Source organism: Archocentrus centrarchus, chromosome 21, assembly GCF_007364275.1.
Source record: "Archocentrus centrarchus isolate MPI-CPG fArcCen1 chromosome 21, fArcCen1, whole genome shotgun sequence".
Lineage (NCBI taxonomy): Eukaryota > Metazoa > Chordata > Actinopteri > Cichliformes > Cichlidae > Archocentrus > Archocentrus centrarchus.
The window spans coordinates 27,686,554-27,702,424 of record NC_044366.1 but is presented as its reverse complement, the minus strand read 5'-3'; the positions used below and the strand labels follow the sequence as shown (position 1 = coordinate 27,702,424).

The window sequence follows — 15,871 nt, the reverse complement described above, 5'->3', positions numbered from 1 at the left end:
CATTCAGTTTAAATATCAAAAGGAGTGGGAAGAATTATACACTTATTTACTCCCACCCCTTCTCAATAGAAATAAGTTCATATTTATTCAGCTTCTTATTGACATAAACCTCAATAACAATAATAAACACATTTCTATTAAGAGAATATACTACACAAAATACAGATTATCATCATGTCATCATATTTTACAACTCCATAACTTTACCTCCACAAATCAAAGCCAAGTATCTCCAGTTCTGAAATGTTCCTTGAAAAATCTGAATAAGGACGAAGTAGCAACTTATTAAACAGACATTTGCTGATATTAAACATTATCCTCTTATCTGTTTCTCATTAAGATCATATCTTTATACTTCTTTTTGGAGTGCTTTATGTTTGGACATTACTTCAGTTCCATACTCAAACTGTTCCACAGTTTCACTCCACACACAGAAACACAAATACTTTTCCTGGTAGAATGCACATTCACAGTTTTGAAGTTGTAAAAACCCCTTAGATCAGGGGTGTCCAAACTACGGCCCGCGGGCCAACTGCGGCCCGCCGTCCATTTTTAATTGGCCCGCAGCAAATTAAAATAAGTATAATACAATATGGCCCAAGCGTCAAATTTCTGCTTGACTGCACTGCACTTTTTTAACACTAGGTGGAGCTACTATCTTGAACAAGGCAGTTTCTCAACAAAACAAGATAAGTGAAGAAAAATGTCAGGGCAGACAAAAAATGGCGTCTATGAAGAAACGTAAGGTAGCGCGTGAATGCAGAAGATTTCAGACACGGTGGGCAAATGAATACTTTTTTATAGAAGTGAAAGGGAAGTGTGTCTGCTTGATTTGTACTGAGACTGTGGCAGTGATGAAAGAGTATAATTTACGAAGACACTATGAAACCAAACATCAGACGTATGCATCCTACACTGGTGCCGAACGAGAACATAAAGTTAAGCAAATGGCAGCCAGCCTGTTAGCTCAGCAACAGTATTTTTTTCGTGCTAATAAGGCACAAGAAAATGCCACAGTGGCTAGCTACGAGATAGCTCAACTCATTGCACAACACGGGAAACCTTTCTCAGATGGAGACTTCATAAAACAGTGCCTCACTAAAGTTGCAGGAATAATGTGCCCGGAAAAACTGCAGGAATTCAGCAGCGTGAGCATGTCCAGAAACACAGTTGTGCGGCGAATAGAAGACTTGTCTGCTGACTTAAAACATCAAATGTCAGATAAAGCTTGCGCTTTTGATTTTTACTCGATAGCATGTGATGAGAGCACAGATGCCACAGACACCGCACAGCTGTTAATTTTTTTGCGGGGAGTTGATGATAATTTTTGCATCACGGAGGAGCTGCTTGATCTTAGAAGTCTAAAGGGCACAACGACGGGTAAGGACATTTTTGAAGCGGTATCAGATGCAGTTGACAACATTGGACTTAAATGGGACAAGTTGTGTGGAGTTACAACGGATGGAGCCCCAGCTATGACCGGAGAGCGCAAAGGAATGGCCTCTATGGTGTGTGCCAAGGTTAAAGAGAGTGGAGGTGAGGCTGTGAAAATGCATTGTATCATTCACCAAGAAGCCCTCTGCTCCAAGACAGTCCAGCTCGGCGATGTGATGAACACTGTTGTAAAAACGGTAAACATAATTCGAGCACGAGGGCTGTACCACAGAGAATTTCAAGCGTTCCTATCAGACATCGATGCTGAATACGGAGACCTGCTGTACCATTGTGATGTGCGCTGGCTAAGTCGCGGCTCCGTGCTGCAGCGGTTTTATGCCCTGAGGTCGGAAATTGACCAGTTTTTGAAAGAAAAGGACCGCCCGCTTCATGAGCTGAGTGATCCTTTATGGTTGGCCGACCTAGCATTTTTAGTTGATCTTACCGATCATCTTAACTCACTTAACAAGAGCCTACAAGGCAAAGACCAGCTTGTACCACAACTTTATACGCAGATGAAGGCATTCTGCGTGAAACTCCGTCTCTTTGAGGCACAGTTACGCAACTTTAATTTTGCGCACTTCCCCACGCTGTCAGAAATCAAGAGTGCTTTTCCAAAGGCCAATCTTTCTCTTAAGAAAGGGAAATATTTGTCTGTTATCACATCTCTGATGACAGAATTCAGTCAGCGCTTCCAAGATTTCTCTAATATTGAAAAACAAATCAAACTGTTCTCGACTCCCTTCCTGGTGGATGCAGAGGGAGTGGAAGAGAGTCTGCAATTAAAACTTATTGATATGCAGTGTGATGATTCTCTGAGAAATCAACACCAGCTTTTGTCCCTACCTGACTTCTATCGGAGGGTGGAAAAGGACAAGTTTCCTCTGATGAGACGCCATGCAAAAAGAATGATGAGTCTGTTTGGCTCCACATACATATGTGAGCAAACATTTTCATTATTAACTCTGAACAAAAGCAGACTGAGAACCAAAATGACTGACAGCCATCTCTGTGATGTCCTCCGCATCTCAACCACCAAACTTACTCCTGATCTGCCAGCCATCCTTCAGGCCAAAGCACAGCATCACTGCTCCCACTGAGTGCAGCACTGTTCCCATTTTAGGTGAGGTAAAAATACACATTATTAAATAATCATGTGTAAATAAGTAATTAATTTATAAATTCAGTCAATTTAAGTTGATAACATTTTGCAACAAACATAAATCTGTTAACAAGCCCACATACATATTTGCATAACAAGCTCACATATACCCTTCCTCTTTCCCCCTTATATTTCCCCATTTTTATACAGGGGTGTGAAGAGGGAATCATGATCCCGAGTAAGAAGCAATGTGAGGCTGCCAACAGTGAAAAGACCTGTAAAGCAGCAGAATAAATGAAAAATTGAAAAATCATTAATAAAAAACTGTGATCCAGGCAATGTCAATGATTATTCACATGTGTTTGGTTTAATAACTTGTGATATATAAAATTTGTCCTGAACTAAGTGGCCCGGCCTTTTGTATATTTTTCCATGTGTGGCCCTCTGTCCAAAAAGTTTGGACACCCCTGCCTTAGATTATTAGCTTTTAAATGAATAAATGAGTATATCATTATATCACTTTCAGCTTTAGTTCATCTTTAGTTCACAGTTCCTCATATTTAGTAAAATGCAGCAGGACTTTAACCCTAACCCTCCTTAACAAACATTTAACAAACAAACTATTTTTATGAGTTAGTGGAATGTTACTGGCAGTTCATACAAGTGATCATGTGCTTCACTCGCCCAATTAAGGCTGCGTTTTAATGAATTAACAGAAAAAAATCTGTATGAGATTTTAGCTCAGTGTTGACACAGCCAAACAATAGATACAGATAAAAATATAATTCAAACTCAAAATAAGATGGATCCTACAATTGTTTTGAATTTCAAGCATTTCCTTTCATGTATATTTCAATAGTGGCAAAGGCCAAAATCACCTCCCGAGTCTCTCCATGAACAATCAGTTGTGATTCTCCGATTCCAATGACAGGGACGAGATTCTGTAAAAATGCAGAAGCCACCATGAGAGCTGTTTTATTTTAGTTTATACTACTAGCTCCCTAATGCCCACTGACAGGTGTCCATCCAAGCTCAGTTATACTGTACAGTTCAGGCCATAGAATAGAATAGAATAGAATAGAATAGAATAGAATAGAAGCATTGGTATATGCAAAGCAAAAAAAAAAAAAAAGCAGTAAAAAATGTATTGCATAATGAGAAATTTCACAATAATGATGCTATTGCAGCTTTTGGAAGTTACACAAGGGCTATGTTGATTTTGCATGTTGATTTAGAGCCCAAATGACCTTGGGAACAAACCTGCTCATGAGTCTGCTGATCTGTGTTATGAATTATTGGGTCAAACAGGTGGGGGATAGGGTGGGAACTGTCTTTGATGATATTTTGGCTCTGGATAGTTTGCTGGTCTTTGCCAATTGCAATAATTATAATAATAAAATCATTGTTGGCCTTGTTTATAGAGTTGACCACCAGATCAGTTGCTTAGTTGTTCGATAGAAAATTACTTGGCATTTTTGAACCAAACTAGTTTTCCCAGTTCTGAAAAGCTGGCTCAACTCAATTGCTGGGTTTCTGACTGCTGGTCAAACATTCAGTGTACCTGAACATAACTCAGTCAGGAATATGCACACAAAAATTAATACACAAATCAATAAATACATTTAAGAATGAGTAAATAAGTAAATAAAATGAAACTAAATTAAATCAAAAGGGGGACAATCAATTGGGGAATTATTAGAAGGTTGAATACATACTGAAACAAATCAAAATAAAAAATCATATGTCACATTCCACAAAATAACGAATGACTGCAATTATTTTAACATTATTATTTTATCATTTGGAGCATTAGATGGCATAGTCATGTTTATTTCTTTATCTGTGTTTGCTTTGGGGCCATTTGGCTCCCCCCATAACAATACTGTGTTGATTAACAACTCAAGGTGTCAACTGTTTGGCAGACAGGAAACGAATAAAGCAATCTCAAGAAACACAAACGCAGATTTTGGCACATGGCCCCTGGACGAGGCGGCGCACTCCTGGAATTACAGGGACTGACAAAGATGATCCAGCGGAGAGCAAATCAGTTAATAATGCAAATATAAATGTTTTTAAATAAACAAATTAAATGAATGAATAAAAATACACACCGAAATTATACTGCAGTATTTTTGTTATGGCAAATTTTTTTATAATTATTATTTTTGATTTAGCGGCTCAAAACGAAGACGGAAGTAAGGTGGAGTTAGCTATCCTGTTTTGGAACGACACTTCCTGGTGTGGCCCATGTTCCTTCCCTGACAGCCGCCGCCGCCGTCGTGCAGGACCGGAGACCGTTGAGGGTTGCAGTTATGTCGGGCGCTGCTTCGGGGACCAGCAAGGCAGCCCACAGTGATGTGGCTGCGAAGAAAAAGAGGGGACCCGGTGCCCTGGCTACGGCATATTTGGTCATTTACAACGTTGTTATGACAGCGGGGTACGTAACGTGTTTCCTCGTGCTAATGCTGCTGGGTGGTTTGTGATAGATAATATGTCTCTGGTGCTGCTGATGGGCAGTGCTGAATAATGGGGGAAGGATTTTCCCATTGTAGTGTTACAGCTATAATATTCTGCCGGTTTCCTGTAGTTATTAATATCAGAAACACGACTGGCGCGCTGTGGAGAAGCACAACTTTGAATTTTGTTGCATCCGACGGCTTACAAAGATTAACACCGGAGGAGCAACAGACAGCCACCTGGCGTGGATATCACCGCTCCACAGTGATGCAGAAATATTATGACCGATGGTTCACTGTTTACAGTTTTCTGCATGTGTTTTATATCAGAAAGTGTGGGTTCATGTCTTGCATTGAAATGCTATTTTATTGGATTACTGAGATTGGGTTTTGTTTATTTCACACACGGTAAAATGAATCAGAGACAATTATGTAAAAGAAAGAAGGATTAGCATAAGCCTCCTGTTACCAAAGACATATGTAATAAATTATAACTTATTAAAAAACAAGTCTTTTTAAGGATGGTCATGAGACAAAGTAATTATATTCACTGTGCAGCTGCGGAATCATTTTTTTCCATTACAATAAATGTAATGAGCAACAGTAAAAACTGAAAATACTGTCATTTTTAAATTGAGGACATTCAATATTGCTCACATGCGTTGTTGCTGGCTTTTCTTTAGAGTAAGATGAAGAAATTCTATTGAAACTGTGAATAAGCAGAAATATATGTATAAAAAATTGCTTTTGTAATTGATCTGTGCTTTGGGGAGTTAAATTAGTTGTTTTTTGTTTGTTTGTTTATTTTTTTGTTTTTTAGAGTAAACCTGCAAAAAAAGTTTAAAGTTAAAAAGCCCTGCTTTAAAGTGCATGTTTGGGGGGGGGGGGGGGGGGGGGGGGTTGTGATGGATGCTATTGTTTTGCATTTTCAATAATTCAATTAGATTTTCTTACCATAACCTCAACTGGTAGACATTTTGAACCATGTACAAAGTAATCCTTCTTTGCAGATTTTATTGCTCTGATTTTCAGACTGTTGCACAATTGAATGGTGACTTGTTTGCTGACTGTTCCAACCAGTTAGGCCACATTTACCCTCCTTAGGACTGATGGCCTGTACAGTGCTTGCTTTGTGCTGAGCACTAGGGTGTTGTGCACGCACGGTTTTGCATATTCAGCCATAACCGCTAAGCAGTCCTACTCAGTTTCTGCCTAACTGGCCCCGGTGTTGATATTAATTGCACTTGACTGCAATTAAGGCCTGTTTAATCGAAGCCACAATTTTGTAAAAAATTTAAAACCAGAGTGTGAATTGAAACTTCCTATATTATAATGACTGCACTGCATTTTCGTCCACTGTCCAGGTGGCTGGTGATAGCTGTGGGTTTGGTCCGAGCTTACCTGGCCAGAGGAAGCTACCATGGGCTGTATTACTCCATAGAGAAGCCTCTGAAGTTCTTTCAGACTGGAGCTGTTCTCGAGGTGAGATAAGCACTGAGGGTGTGGCAATACTGATAAAACTGAGCACGCAGCAGGTATGTGGTCCTCTGAATATGTGGCATTAGTTCAGAGGTCACTACTGTTGTTCATATCAGCACACAGTGTCAGTTTTATATATGCAGAGACTGGGAATTAGAAAAATGCATTTTATTAATTCAATAATTGCATTTATAAAAGTTTAGAAAAAAAAAAGCCATCAAATCAATAATGGATTACAGTGTCTTGGCTTCTGTACAGTGTTTGGTATGTCCTCTGTAGCATATCAGCCTGATAACTTAACATGCCTCTCAGTACCATGTTAAAGCCACAGAGCCAGCAATACTCTGGGATTTTACCATTTCTATTTCTGAAGTATTTTAAAACTCTAAAAATATAATTTGAGGGAAACTACAGACTAATATTGTTTTCTAATGTTTTTCAATATTGGATAAAAAAAAAGAGAGAACTCATGTTCACACATACTCTGACCCACATGTGTGTAGTGAGGCTAAGCAGCGAGAGGTGTTCCAGTGATGCTGTCCATATGCACTGACTGTCACATATATTTAACTGTCATATATGTCTATTGTTTGTCCAGTTCATACTCAATTGTGTTCAAATTAAAAAAAAAAAAAAAAAAATATATATATATATATATATATATATATATATATACAAACGTCTGAGTATGAACTGGACAAACAATAGCTTGAGTTAGTATGTGGCTGCATGCTTTATTCCAGAAGCAGATTGAGTCATTGTCTGTGATCTTTTTTCCTTTTACAGATACTGCACTGTGCTGTAGGTGAGTTTCTCTTCAGACTGCACCCTCACCCACATGGCTTTCTGTCCCTGGTGAAGCACAGATTTTAAATCTGACTATTCAGAACTCAAATCCAGAGTTATGAGTCATCATTTTAGGTGAAGCTTCCTCACCAGGTATGCAGGACTAAAATTTCAAAGAATGTAACAGAAAAAAATGAATTATTCACTGAAAACGAGCATGCGCTGAAATCCATCAGAATTTCTTTGGACAAAATGAAGTCATTTCAGGCAGTACTCTTCGTTATATCACCAAAAGTGGGAATATCCTTTGGGAGAGCGTTTGGTGTTCTTCCCATTAGTACAATTCCAGATACTTGGAGAATTGAAGTAAACGTGGTGGCTCACATTTACTTTTTTCTCAGTATGACCTTCAGTTATCTCTGCTACACGGTGCAATATGTTGATCTGTCAGTTAAAATTTAAATATGCTGGAGAAATCGAATATCAGATGTTTGTTTTTTTTTTTTTTGTTCTGCATGGAATACAAAATAACCTCGATTGTTAATTAGTTCATGATATGTTTAGCTGAATTTGTAGATGTCTTGTTTGTTTCTTTTGTAGACCGCACATCAGATCATGCACAAGCAGTTTAATCTACACAAGATCACAGACTCACAGTTGCACGTTGGCGTACTTAAAGATCGAATGACAATCATCATAGTTATTTTTTATTGGGCAAAATATGTTTGCAGGTATTATATTGACAAGTCAGATAGCAAAGGTTGATATCTCAGTTTATGGATTTGACAGGAGACGCTAATTATGAAATTGCATTTGTAGATGTAACTCAGATTTTAAATATGTACAGACAAACAAAGCCTTTTCATATCTGAAGTGTCTACAAAAAGAGAGCCAAGAAGCTGTTTGCTAATGGGGTGTTAATGTGATGAGGAGAGAGTCATCACAGCGGCCAGGCCACCTGGTTGTGCTGCACAAAATATTCTCTTTATTATCTGGGATTTGAAGCTAAAGCTAACTGACCTTTCATATTGTAAACAGGCTTCCTGAGGCTGCTGTCCACTCACAACGCGCGCACGCACACACACACACACACACACACACAGCTCTAGCTTCCTACCTGCTGACCAGCAGAAGACAATGCATCATCATTTATGACCGTCCTGTATCTGGATCTGTTGCTCACATTGTCTCCCATCAAAACATTTGCTGTTAACATCTTTGTTAAATATATCTACTTTCAAAAATGTCATTATTATTAATTATTCTAAAATTAATTGAAAAGCAAAACTTAAATTTAGAATGTGAATGGAAGTTTAATCCCACCATAGCAACATGTGCCCCTTGAGATGAGTAGGAACTACCACAAAGGGAGTTTTAGGCACACTAGCAAGTATTTATATGTCTGTCTGTCACACAGGGTGGCAACGTCACTACTGTGCAAGTTATAGTCACAAAACTTTGTAAACGAATGTGTAGCTGAACGATGGTTGTGTTCCAACCTGTAATTATGGGTCCAAATATTGTTACAAGGGTGCACAAATGTTACTAGAGTGGGTCATTGCTTGGTATGAACCCCTGTTTTTGTTATGCATTTGTAATCATCTTGTTTTCAAAAAAAATGGAAGTATACAGAAATGCTTAATAGGCCATATTTTCTTCTGTAAAAGTATTCATAGTTGCATGGCAATCCATGATTGTATGTGATGCCATGCATTTGACTTGTACAGAGAAGCAGCCGGTCTGGCTACATTTAACAGCTAAAAACTTGAAGTGTGAGTTAACACGGTCGACATGCAGAGCGTCTGCCAAGCTTTCAAGGCGACCCTTTCTATAACTGATGGATGAAAGCTGGTGTACTCTGGAAATGTTCTGCGCTTTACAGTTTTTGTTCGGAAAGCAACTCTGTAGACAATAATAGATTTTCTGTGTGCTTCAAAGGCGGTACCAAAGAGAGGAAAGTTTCAGTCAGATGTGTGGTATTAATAGATGTACTGTTACAGCTTTATTTCCAGGCTTTCTGAGTAGCACTTAATCAGTCAGTGGAGTATTTTTGACAATCTCCACCACATGAACATTTAAGTGTCTGAGTTTTTGAAGATGTCCTGAAAATGAAATGACAAAATAAATTAAGAAACGCACACACATGCAATGCAAACACACACATTCAGTGTGAGCAGGCAGTACAAAAACCAGCAGTCTTGCATCTTTATATATTCTGTGTTTTGCCTCGTCCCTCAGGAATCGTACCGTCCTCTGTGGTCCTGACTGGATTCCAGGTCATGTCCCGGGTCTTCCTCACATGGGCCGTCACACACAGCGTCAGGGAGGTACAGTGAACTTTTTTTTCCCTCATTCACTACACCCTGAGCTTGAATTATACTGTCTTTCTACGGATGGACATGGCATTGTAAATGGTTTCATGCAGTCATGTTCAAAAGTGACCAGCTGTTGTACTATTTACCCTGTTTGTAGCAATGAAGAGGAGTAAACGAGTAAGTGGCATTAAGCAGTCTTGTTGTAGGGTTTCAGGAATGCATTGTCAGCATCTGTCTAATCGTTGATGTTTTTTTTTTTTTTTCCTGTCTGTTCTCTGATGCTGCACTGACATTCTTCTCAGACTTCTCTTTTCCCTTTTATGTGAATGCATTTCTGGAGTGTATATAGAATAGTGACTTAATAATAGTGTGCTTGTCTTTTTAACATAAAATGGACGTTGTTTTTACCCTAATATCTAAGGATAGTGAACGCTGGCCTGCAGTGTGAGCTGATCTCTGAGCGCTTGAAACAAACAGCATGGTTCTGCCTACAGCAGAAAAAACTGCTGCAACATGATGCAAGCCCGTCTGTTCCTCTGTTCTCCCTCCATCATCCTTTTTGTGTGTGTGTGTGTGTGTGTGTGTGTCTGCAGGTTCAAAGTGAGGACAGCGTGCTGCTGTTTGTCACAGCCTGGACTGTCACAGAGATCATCCGCTACTCTTTCTACACCTTCAGCCTGCTCAATCACCTGCCATACCTCATCAAATGGGCCAGGTGAGAAATTAACGGATGAGTGTTTTCATTCTGTGAGTGAGCAAAGCTGCCAAAATAAAGAATAAAAGATTAAATAATAATAACAAATGGGCATTAATAATTTTAAAAATGTGACAGAAATTTGTACTTCTGTTTTTCATTTGCTTCCCTTGTTTATATATATATATATATAATATACATTTTGAGATATATTTTTTTCTGTGTTATTTTCCCTTTGCATTTTTAATCTCTTTTCCACAAACTTCTTTTATTTCTGTTTCTTTCCCCCCATATGTTATCTAAATGAAAGGACTGTCATTCAAAGTGTGTCCCAGTTTTTTACCTATTGGTTGAACGATGCAGGGATCACAACAGAAATGGCTGACTCTAGTCAGGAGGCCGTGAGAGAACAAAGTCACTAAGCTGGCAATAAAACTGTCAGTCAGAGTAAAATTTCAATCTGTTAATAATTAAATTAAATATTTAATAAAAATGCTGTCCTGGGCTGTTCCACTGTTAGCTCTCGGCCTGTTGTCCAAACACAACAAGAAATGTAATTAAATGAAAATAATTGATTAATGGTTCTGTTTGCTTGACCTCATTTCAATCCTAATTCAATCATCTTTGTAGTTACTTTATGGCTGAAAATCTTAAGGAGGTTAAATTACATAAAAGGGGATTCTATAGCAGTAAGCAGTCACAGTCAAAGGCTTTACTTCAAACACTGTCTCATTTTTGCAGAGACATCATGAAGCCTACAGAAAAGCTTGTGTTTCAACAATTAAAATCTTACCTCTCTCTATGTGCATCTACAACCAAGGCAACAGTTGTTAAGCGCCTCCCTCCCTGAGGTCTTTGTTGCTAGGAAGCAAATGGGACCATTGCTATATTGGTGTTCAACTTTCAGTTTGACGTGAACCCCAAGAGACAGAAATTGGTTGTACATTTGCGGAAAATCCAGTGAAGGATCAGAGAAGACAGTCGCTGGGTTTCCAGTGCAAGTTATAGAAGAGACAGATAAAGAGTTTTCTCTCTTTGATGTTGATTCTCAAGAAGAAGACATGCTAAATGTGTGCGTGTGTCATATTTAAATGCAAGCTTTTGCTTCTTTCTATTCAAAAGGTCTGATTGCTTAACAGTTAAAAGTTTAAAAAAAATTTTTTTAAATGTATAGAAGCGGTGTTAGATCTGATGTGCATTTTTTGTAGTGCTGTTGCAGGCATATTTGTATCACAGTATATACATTTAGAGTTTAGGCTTTAATTCATGCTGCATAATATTGATAACTTATGCTTGCTCCGTTTGGTGGTTTCAGATTTAATACTTTGTTGCTTTGCATTATTACTTTAATGTTTTCTGTCACCTCCTAGTTAAGTGTTTTAGGGAATGATTTACTACCACAACACTCCCAACGAATAAATAATAAAGAGATAAAGCTAATTATTTCCTTCCCTTCTCTTTAATAAACCTCTGTGCTGTAGGTACACCTTCTTCATCGTGTTGTATCCCATGGGAGTGACCGGGGAACTGCTGACTATCTATGCAGCACTGCCGTATGTGCAGAAGACAGGCCTGTACTCCGTCACCTTGCCCAACAAGTACAACTTCTCTTTCGACTACTACACCTTCCTCATCCTCGTCATGATTTCCTACATTCCCCGTAAGTCAGCAGTACATTTTGCCTCGTGTAGTACACAAGCGACAACAATGCTGTGCTCCCAGTAAGGAATTCACCTATTACAAACATACCTAAATGCAACTGGGAAAATGCATTTACTAAATAGTTGTGACGCAGCATAGAAAAAAAGTGCAAAACTTTCAGCGTTTTCTTTTTTGCGTGCTTAAGTCAGATTTCATTTCTCTGTCTTTGTTTACTTTCTGTGAATTTTAACTTGAAGATGTCAAACTGTGTCTGTCCTTTGAGTTATTGTGGTTTAGTAACGATACAAACAGATAAATACTTGTCACTTGTACCACATTTATAAATGATTAAACTTCCGATTAAAGACTTCACTCGGTTCACAAGAAACCATCGATTGAACCCAATCCACACAGCCTTATCGTCACAGGCTAAAGACGGAGAGTCGCTGGCTCACTGGCCAGGTTGCACCAATAGGCATTTGTGGCTGTGCTGAGAAGGCTTTTCCCTCACAGCCGAGAGGTTTGCTGGATGAGGATTTGGGGCAAAATAGAGTGTTGTTCATTTGCAGTATTTGTTTAATAAGCTACATTGTCAGACGTAGTTTTGAGGGATCTTTGCAAACAGAGATCTTCGCTGTGGCGACCCCTGGTGGCAAGGGAGCAGTGAAAAGTAGCTGCTGCTGCTTCAAAGTCCTGAAACAGCAAACATGGGACGTATTGGAGAGTTCGGTTGTTCTTGGCGGCGTCACTGCGTGGCTGTTTCTGCGTGCAGCTGGGATTCTAAGTCTGCGTCTTCACACGGCTCTTTGCTTTCTGCGTCACAGTTATAAATTCAAAGTTAGCAGGAACCTCTTTCTCTTCTTGTTCTTCTGTCTTTATACATGCAGAAAAAGCCTTTCAGACTCTCATAGATGCACCTGTGCAGAAAATGTCCCATCTGTTTGGGTTAACCTCTTTCTGTTGACGTTGAATGCAGTGACAACATTTGCATTCTGTTTAAATTCACTTTAAAAGGCATCAATATTTGAGAATTCAATTACTTACTGCCATCATATGCTAAGATATCATGTGTCCACAGGCAGGTGTTATCCCCCACTGCATTTTCAGGTCTTTTATTTGAAGGTAGTTCAGCTACAGTCCAGAGCGTGTTCACTTCCTGTTTATCACACTGTGCTGGAATTGACAAAAATTCACTTAGAGGTTTTTAGTTTGTTTGCTTTTTTTTTTTTTTTTTTTCCTTCTTTTTTTCTTTGCAAATATAGTGCTAATTATAAATTCAGATATAAATTTGAAAAGTCTTCCCTGACCTTTTGAACAATGAAGGCAATTTTGCCCATAAAACATTAGAATTCTGCTTCTGTATGCTAATTGTGGTAAAAGAGTCACTGCTGTTGGTTGGTGACTGTCAGGTGAGTGCTGTTACTAATTGTCTGCTGCTGTTTAAGATGTAAAATGAAAATGCCAAATGCTGTAATGTGGCTTGTGGTACTGTGACGTTCCTAATATCTACTCAGCTCACTTTTCTCCCACTGACCAGTTGGATTCAAGAAGGGGTAGACTCATATTATCAGCATTGTCAACAGCAGTGAAAGGGTTTCTGGTCCTAGCTATCTCTGACAGCCCAGTTATTTATGATCTATCACTGAAGAAAATGTTTTTTGTAACCTAGCAACAATAAGTGCTGAGAGAAGGGTGCTGAAAATGAGGTCATGGCTGCTTTCAGCTGCCTGTGGACACAGACCCAAAATGACATAAGCTATTACATAATTAGTGGGGTTTAAAAAAAAAAATGCACATATGAAAGACATAATTATAATATTATGCACTCAGTGGTCACATTATTAAATATGCATGTGGAATCTATTGCAGCTGGTTACAGTTTTTACCTTTTTTTTTGTGGCATTGTAGGAAATGTGTAGATATAAAGTTAGGTCCACGTTTTTCTGTTGTTTAGGGGTTTGTAATTTCTCAGCGGTTTACATGTTCTCTAAACCACTCAAACTAGAGCTCAAAGTCTGCACTTTGGCTTAACTGTAACATGTATTTATTTATTAATTTTTTTTTAAATGTCCAAAAAAAAAAAAATCTTAATTTTGCTGCTGCACTGGAGAGCACATATACAATATATTTATTTGTTCTCCCTCTCCCTCTCCCAGTCTTTCCCCAGCTGTACTTCCACATGATACGGCAGAGGAAGAAGGTGCTGGGTCACATAGAGGACTACGGCAAAGTGGAGTGAGTCCAGCGGCGTTCAGCAAGATTCAAACGAGGGGAGAAAGGGGAAAAAAATGAAACCAAAACATCCAACAAACGAGGAACAAAATTACATCTGCGTATTGAAACACAAAGTCCGACCAGTTTTAAACTGCCAGAACTGACCTGGCAGATGGTCCAATTATCAAGCAACTTTCTTTATTACAGCCGTTGTCTTGGTTGTACAGATGCTCACAATGAACTGGTGTTATCTTTATTTTATTTTATTTTTTTTTATTCCTGAACAAACTTACAACACTACTTTTGTTTGTCTGAGCTGTGAGCAGAGCTCCATCACTGAAAGCTTGATTTGAATTATACATCGATATGATTCATGCCCCTCACCTTTACAAATGACACTAAAGAAAAGAGTAGAGTAGATTTGTCACCTCCCCATGGCTCGTATTTTGGTTTCTTTTAAGAAGCTTTACTTTAGAAAGAACAATGTAAAGTCTAATACTGATAATTGGTGTCTGTAGGTTTTGCAGGTACAGTGTTTGTTGCTACAAACTGTGGTTCAGATGTGTACTTTTTTTTTTTTTAGGTGTTCTGTCATTTATTTTATTTACAAGTTTGATTACATTCCTAATTTAGTTCAATAAACCTCTCATTCCATGCTTGCATGCTTGGTTTTCTGTCCATTTTTCTCTCAGCAGCTGTTTGCTCGCTTGCAGTCGTGATGTCTGTCTCAGCTGAAATTATGTTTACTTTCTAAAAGCTTTAAAAGTTTCCTGGCTTTCCAAGTGATGACTGTGAGCTGTGTTCTTTGATTTCCTCATCGTTTGATGTCCAGGTGGTTCATACACTAATACCTGCAGGCAGACAAGTCCTGCACAAATCCATCATTTTTTTTTTTTTTTCTTTTCCATTTCGGCCTTTTTTCCTTCTTTAATCCATCGGAAGTTTAGCGTTTTTAGCTTTATTAAAGTGATACTCTGTTAAGCATCTCGACACTTTCATTCTGACAGTCTGTCTTAAATGGGATGTTTAAAAAAAACAAAAAAAACACTTGTTACAAAAGAACTTATTTTGGCATAAGATATGAGACACTTGAGCAAAAAATAAAAAGAACAGATAGCACAATCTGTAGTAGCAACAGTGTTTTGATGGTGAAATAAGCTTTGATATGTAACACAAAGAAAACTGCATTGTAGCCCAAGTATGTGTTGGATTTTTCACTTTTATTTTAAAGTACAGAATGGAGTCTCTGTAGTTTGGTACATACACTTGGTAGTTATTTATATAGAGGGTTGTATCTAAAGTACTTTTCATATGTGACAACTACATGTCATTATGGGAGTACTATTTTTCTTCTGTGATTTTGGACAATGTTACATTTGAACATTATAATCCTGAATGCTTGATATATTTTGTTGTACCATAACACCAGGCTGAAGATTATTACCTTTAAGTTAAAATGCAACGCTTGCATTAATTGCCTTTCAACACCTCAGCAGCAAAGCAGTGTCAGCAAAAAAACAAAATAAAACAAAAACATTTTTGCTTAAGTATTTAAATAAAAACCTCTTTTGTTATATCTGGCGATATTTTGCCATGCACAGATTTTGTTGTGTATCTGAGATTTCTGCCCCCATCACAGTGCATTAGAGGCAAATGGTATTTAGTTGTGGTTGTCACAGAAATGCCACAGCGTCATCTCTAGAATCGCTTTACCAGTTACTCTGAATCGGTAATTGCAGATCGCCTTTTA

The 15,871-nt window shown here is 38.3% G+C and overlaps 2 protein-coding genes across 3 annotated transcripts; both read left to right on the top strand.

Moving 5' to 3' along the window:
• The first annotated feature begins 710 nt into the window (after positions 1 to 710).
• Positions 711 to 4,775, top strand: LOC115800537 (general transcription factor II-I repeat domain-containing protein 2). 2 transcript variants are annotated; one of them, XM_030757966.1, is made up of 2 exons: positions 711 to 2,557; positions 4,711 to 4,775. In XM_030757966.1, the coding sequence occupies exon 1, from the start codon at positions 723 to 725 to the stop codon at positions 2,532 to 2,534; it is 1,812 nt and encodes a 603-aa protein (XP_030613826.1). In that variant the 5' UTR covers positions 711 to 722; the 3' UTR covers positions 2,535 to 2,557; positions 4,711 to 4,775. The 2 variants fall into 2 exon arrangements, with proteins under 2 accessions (XP_030613826.1, XP_030613825.1); XM_030757965.1 differs by lacking the exon at positions 4,711 to 4,775 and adding an exon at positions 2,747 to 2,944.
• hacd2 (3-hydroxyacyl-CoA dehydratase 2) lies at positions 4,755 to 14,785 on the top strand. Its single transcript, XM_030757967.1, has 7 exons — positions 4,755 to 4,973; positions 6,357 to 6,474; positions 7,258 to 7,276; positions 9,496 to 9,584; positions 10,166 to 10,287; positions 11,748 to 11,926; positions 14,064 to 14,785. The coding sequence occupies exons 1-7, from the start codon at positions 4,849 to 4,851 to the stop codon at positions 14,144 to 14,146; spliced, it is 735 nt and encodes a 244-aa protein (XP_030613827.1). The 5' UTR covers positions 4,755 to 4,848; the 3' UTR covers positions 14,147 to 14,785.
• The last annotated feature ends 1,086 nt before the right edge of the window (positions 14,786 to 15,871 follow it).

Excerpts from the sequence above, each read along its gene's own strand:
- hacd2 (XM_030757967.1), top strand. The coding sequence starts at position 4,849 with ATGTCGGGCGCTGCTTCGGGGACCAGCAAGGCAGCCCACAGTGATGTG. Across the intron at positions 4,974-6,356 it reads AACGTTGTTATGACAGCGGG|GTGGCTGGTGATAGCTGTGG; the intron begins GTACGTAACGTG and ends TCCACTGTCCAG. Across the intron at positions 11,927-14,063 it reads CATGATTTCCTACATTCCCC|TCTTTCCCCAGCTGTACTTC; the intron begins GTAAGTCAGCAG and ends TCCCTCTCCCAG.
- LOC115800537 (XM_030757966.1), top strand. The coding sequence starts at position 723 with ATGGCGTCTATGAAGAAACGTAAGGTAGCGCGTGAATGCAGAAGATTT.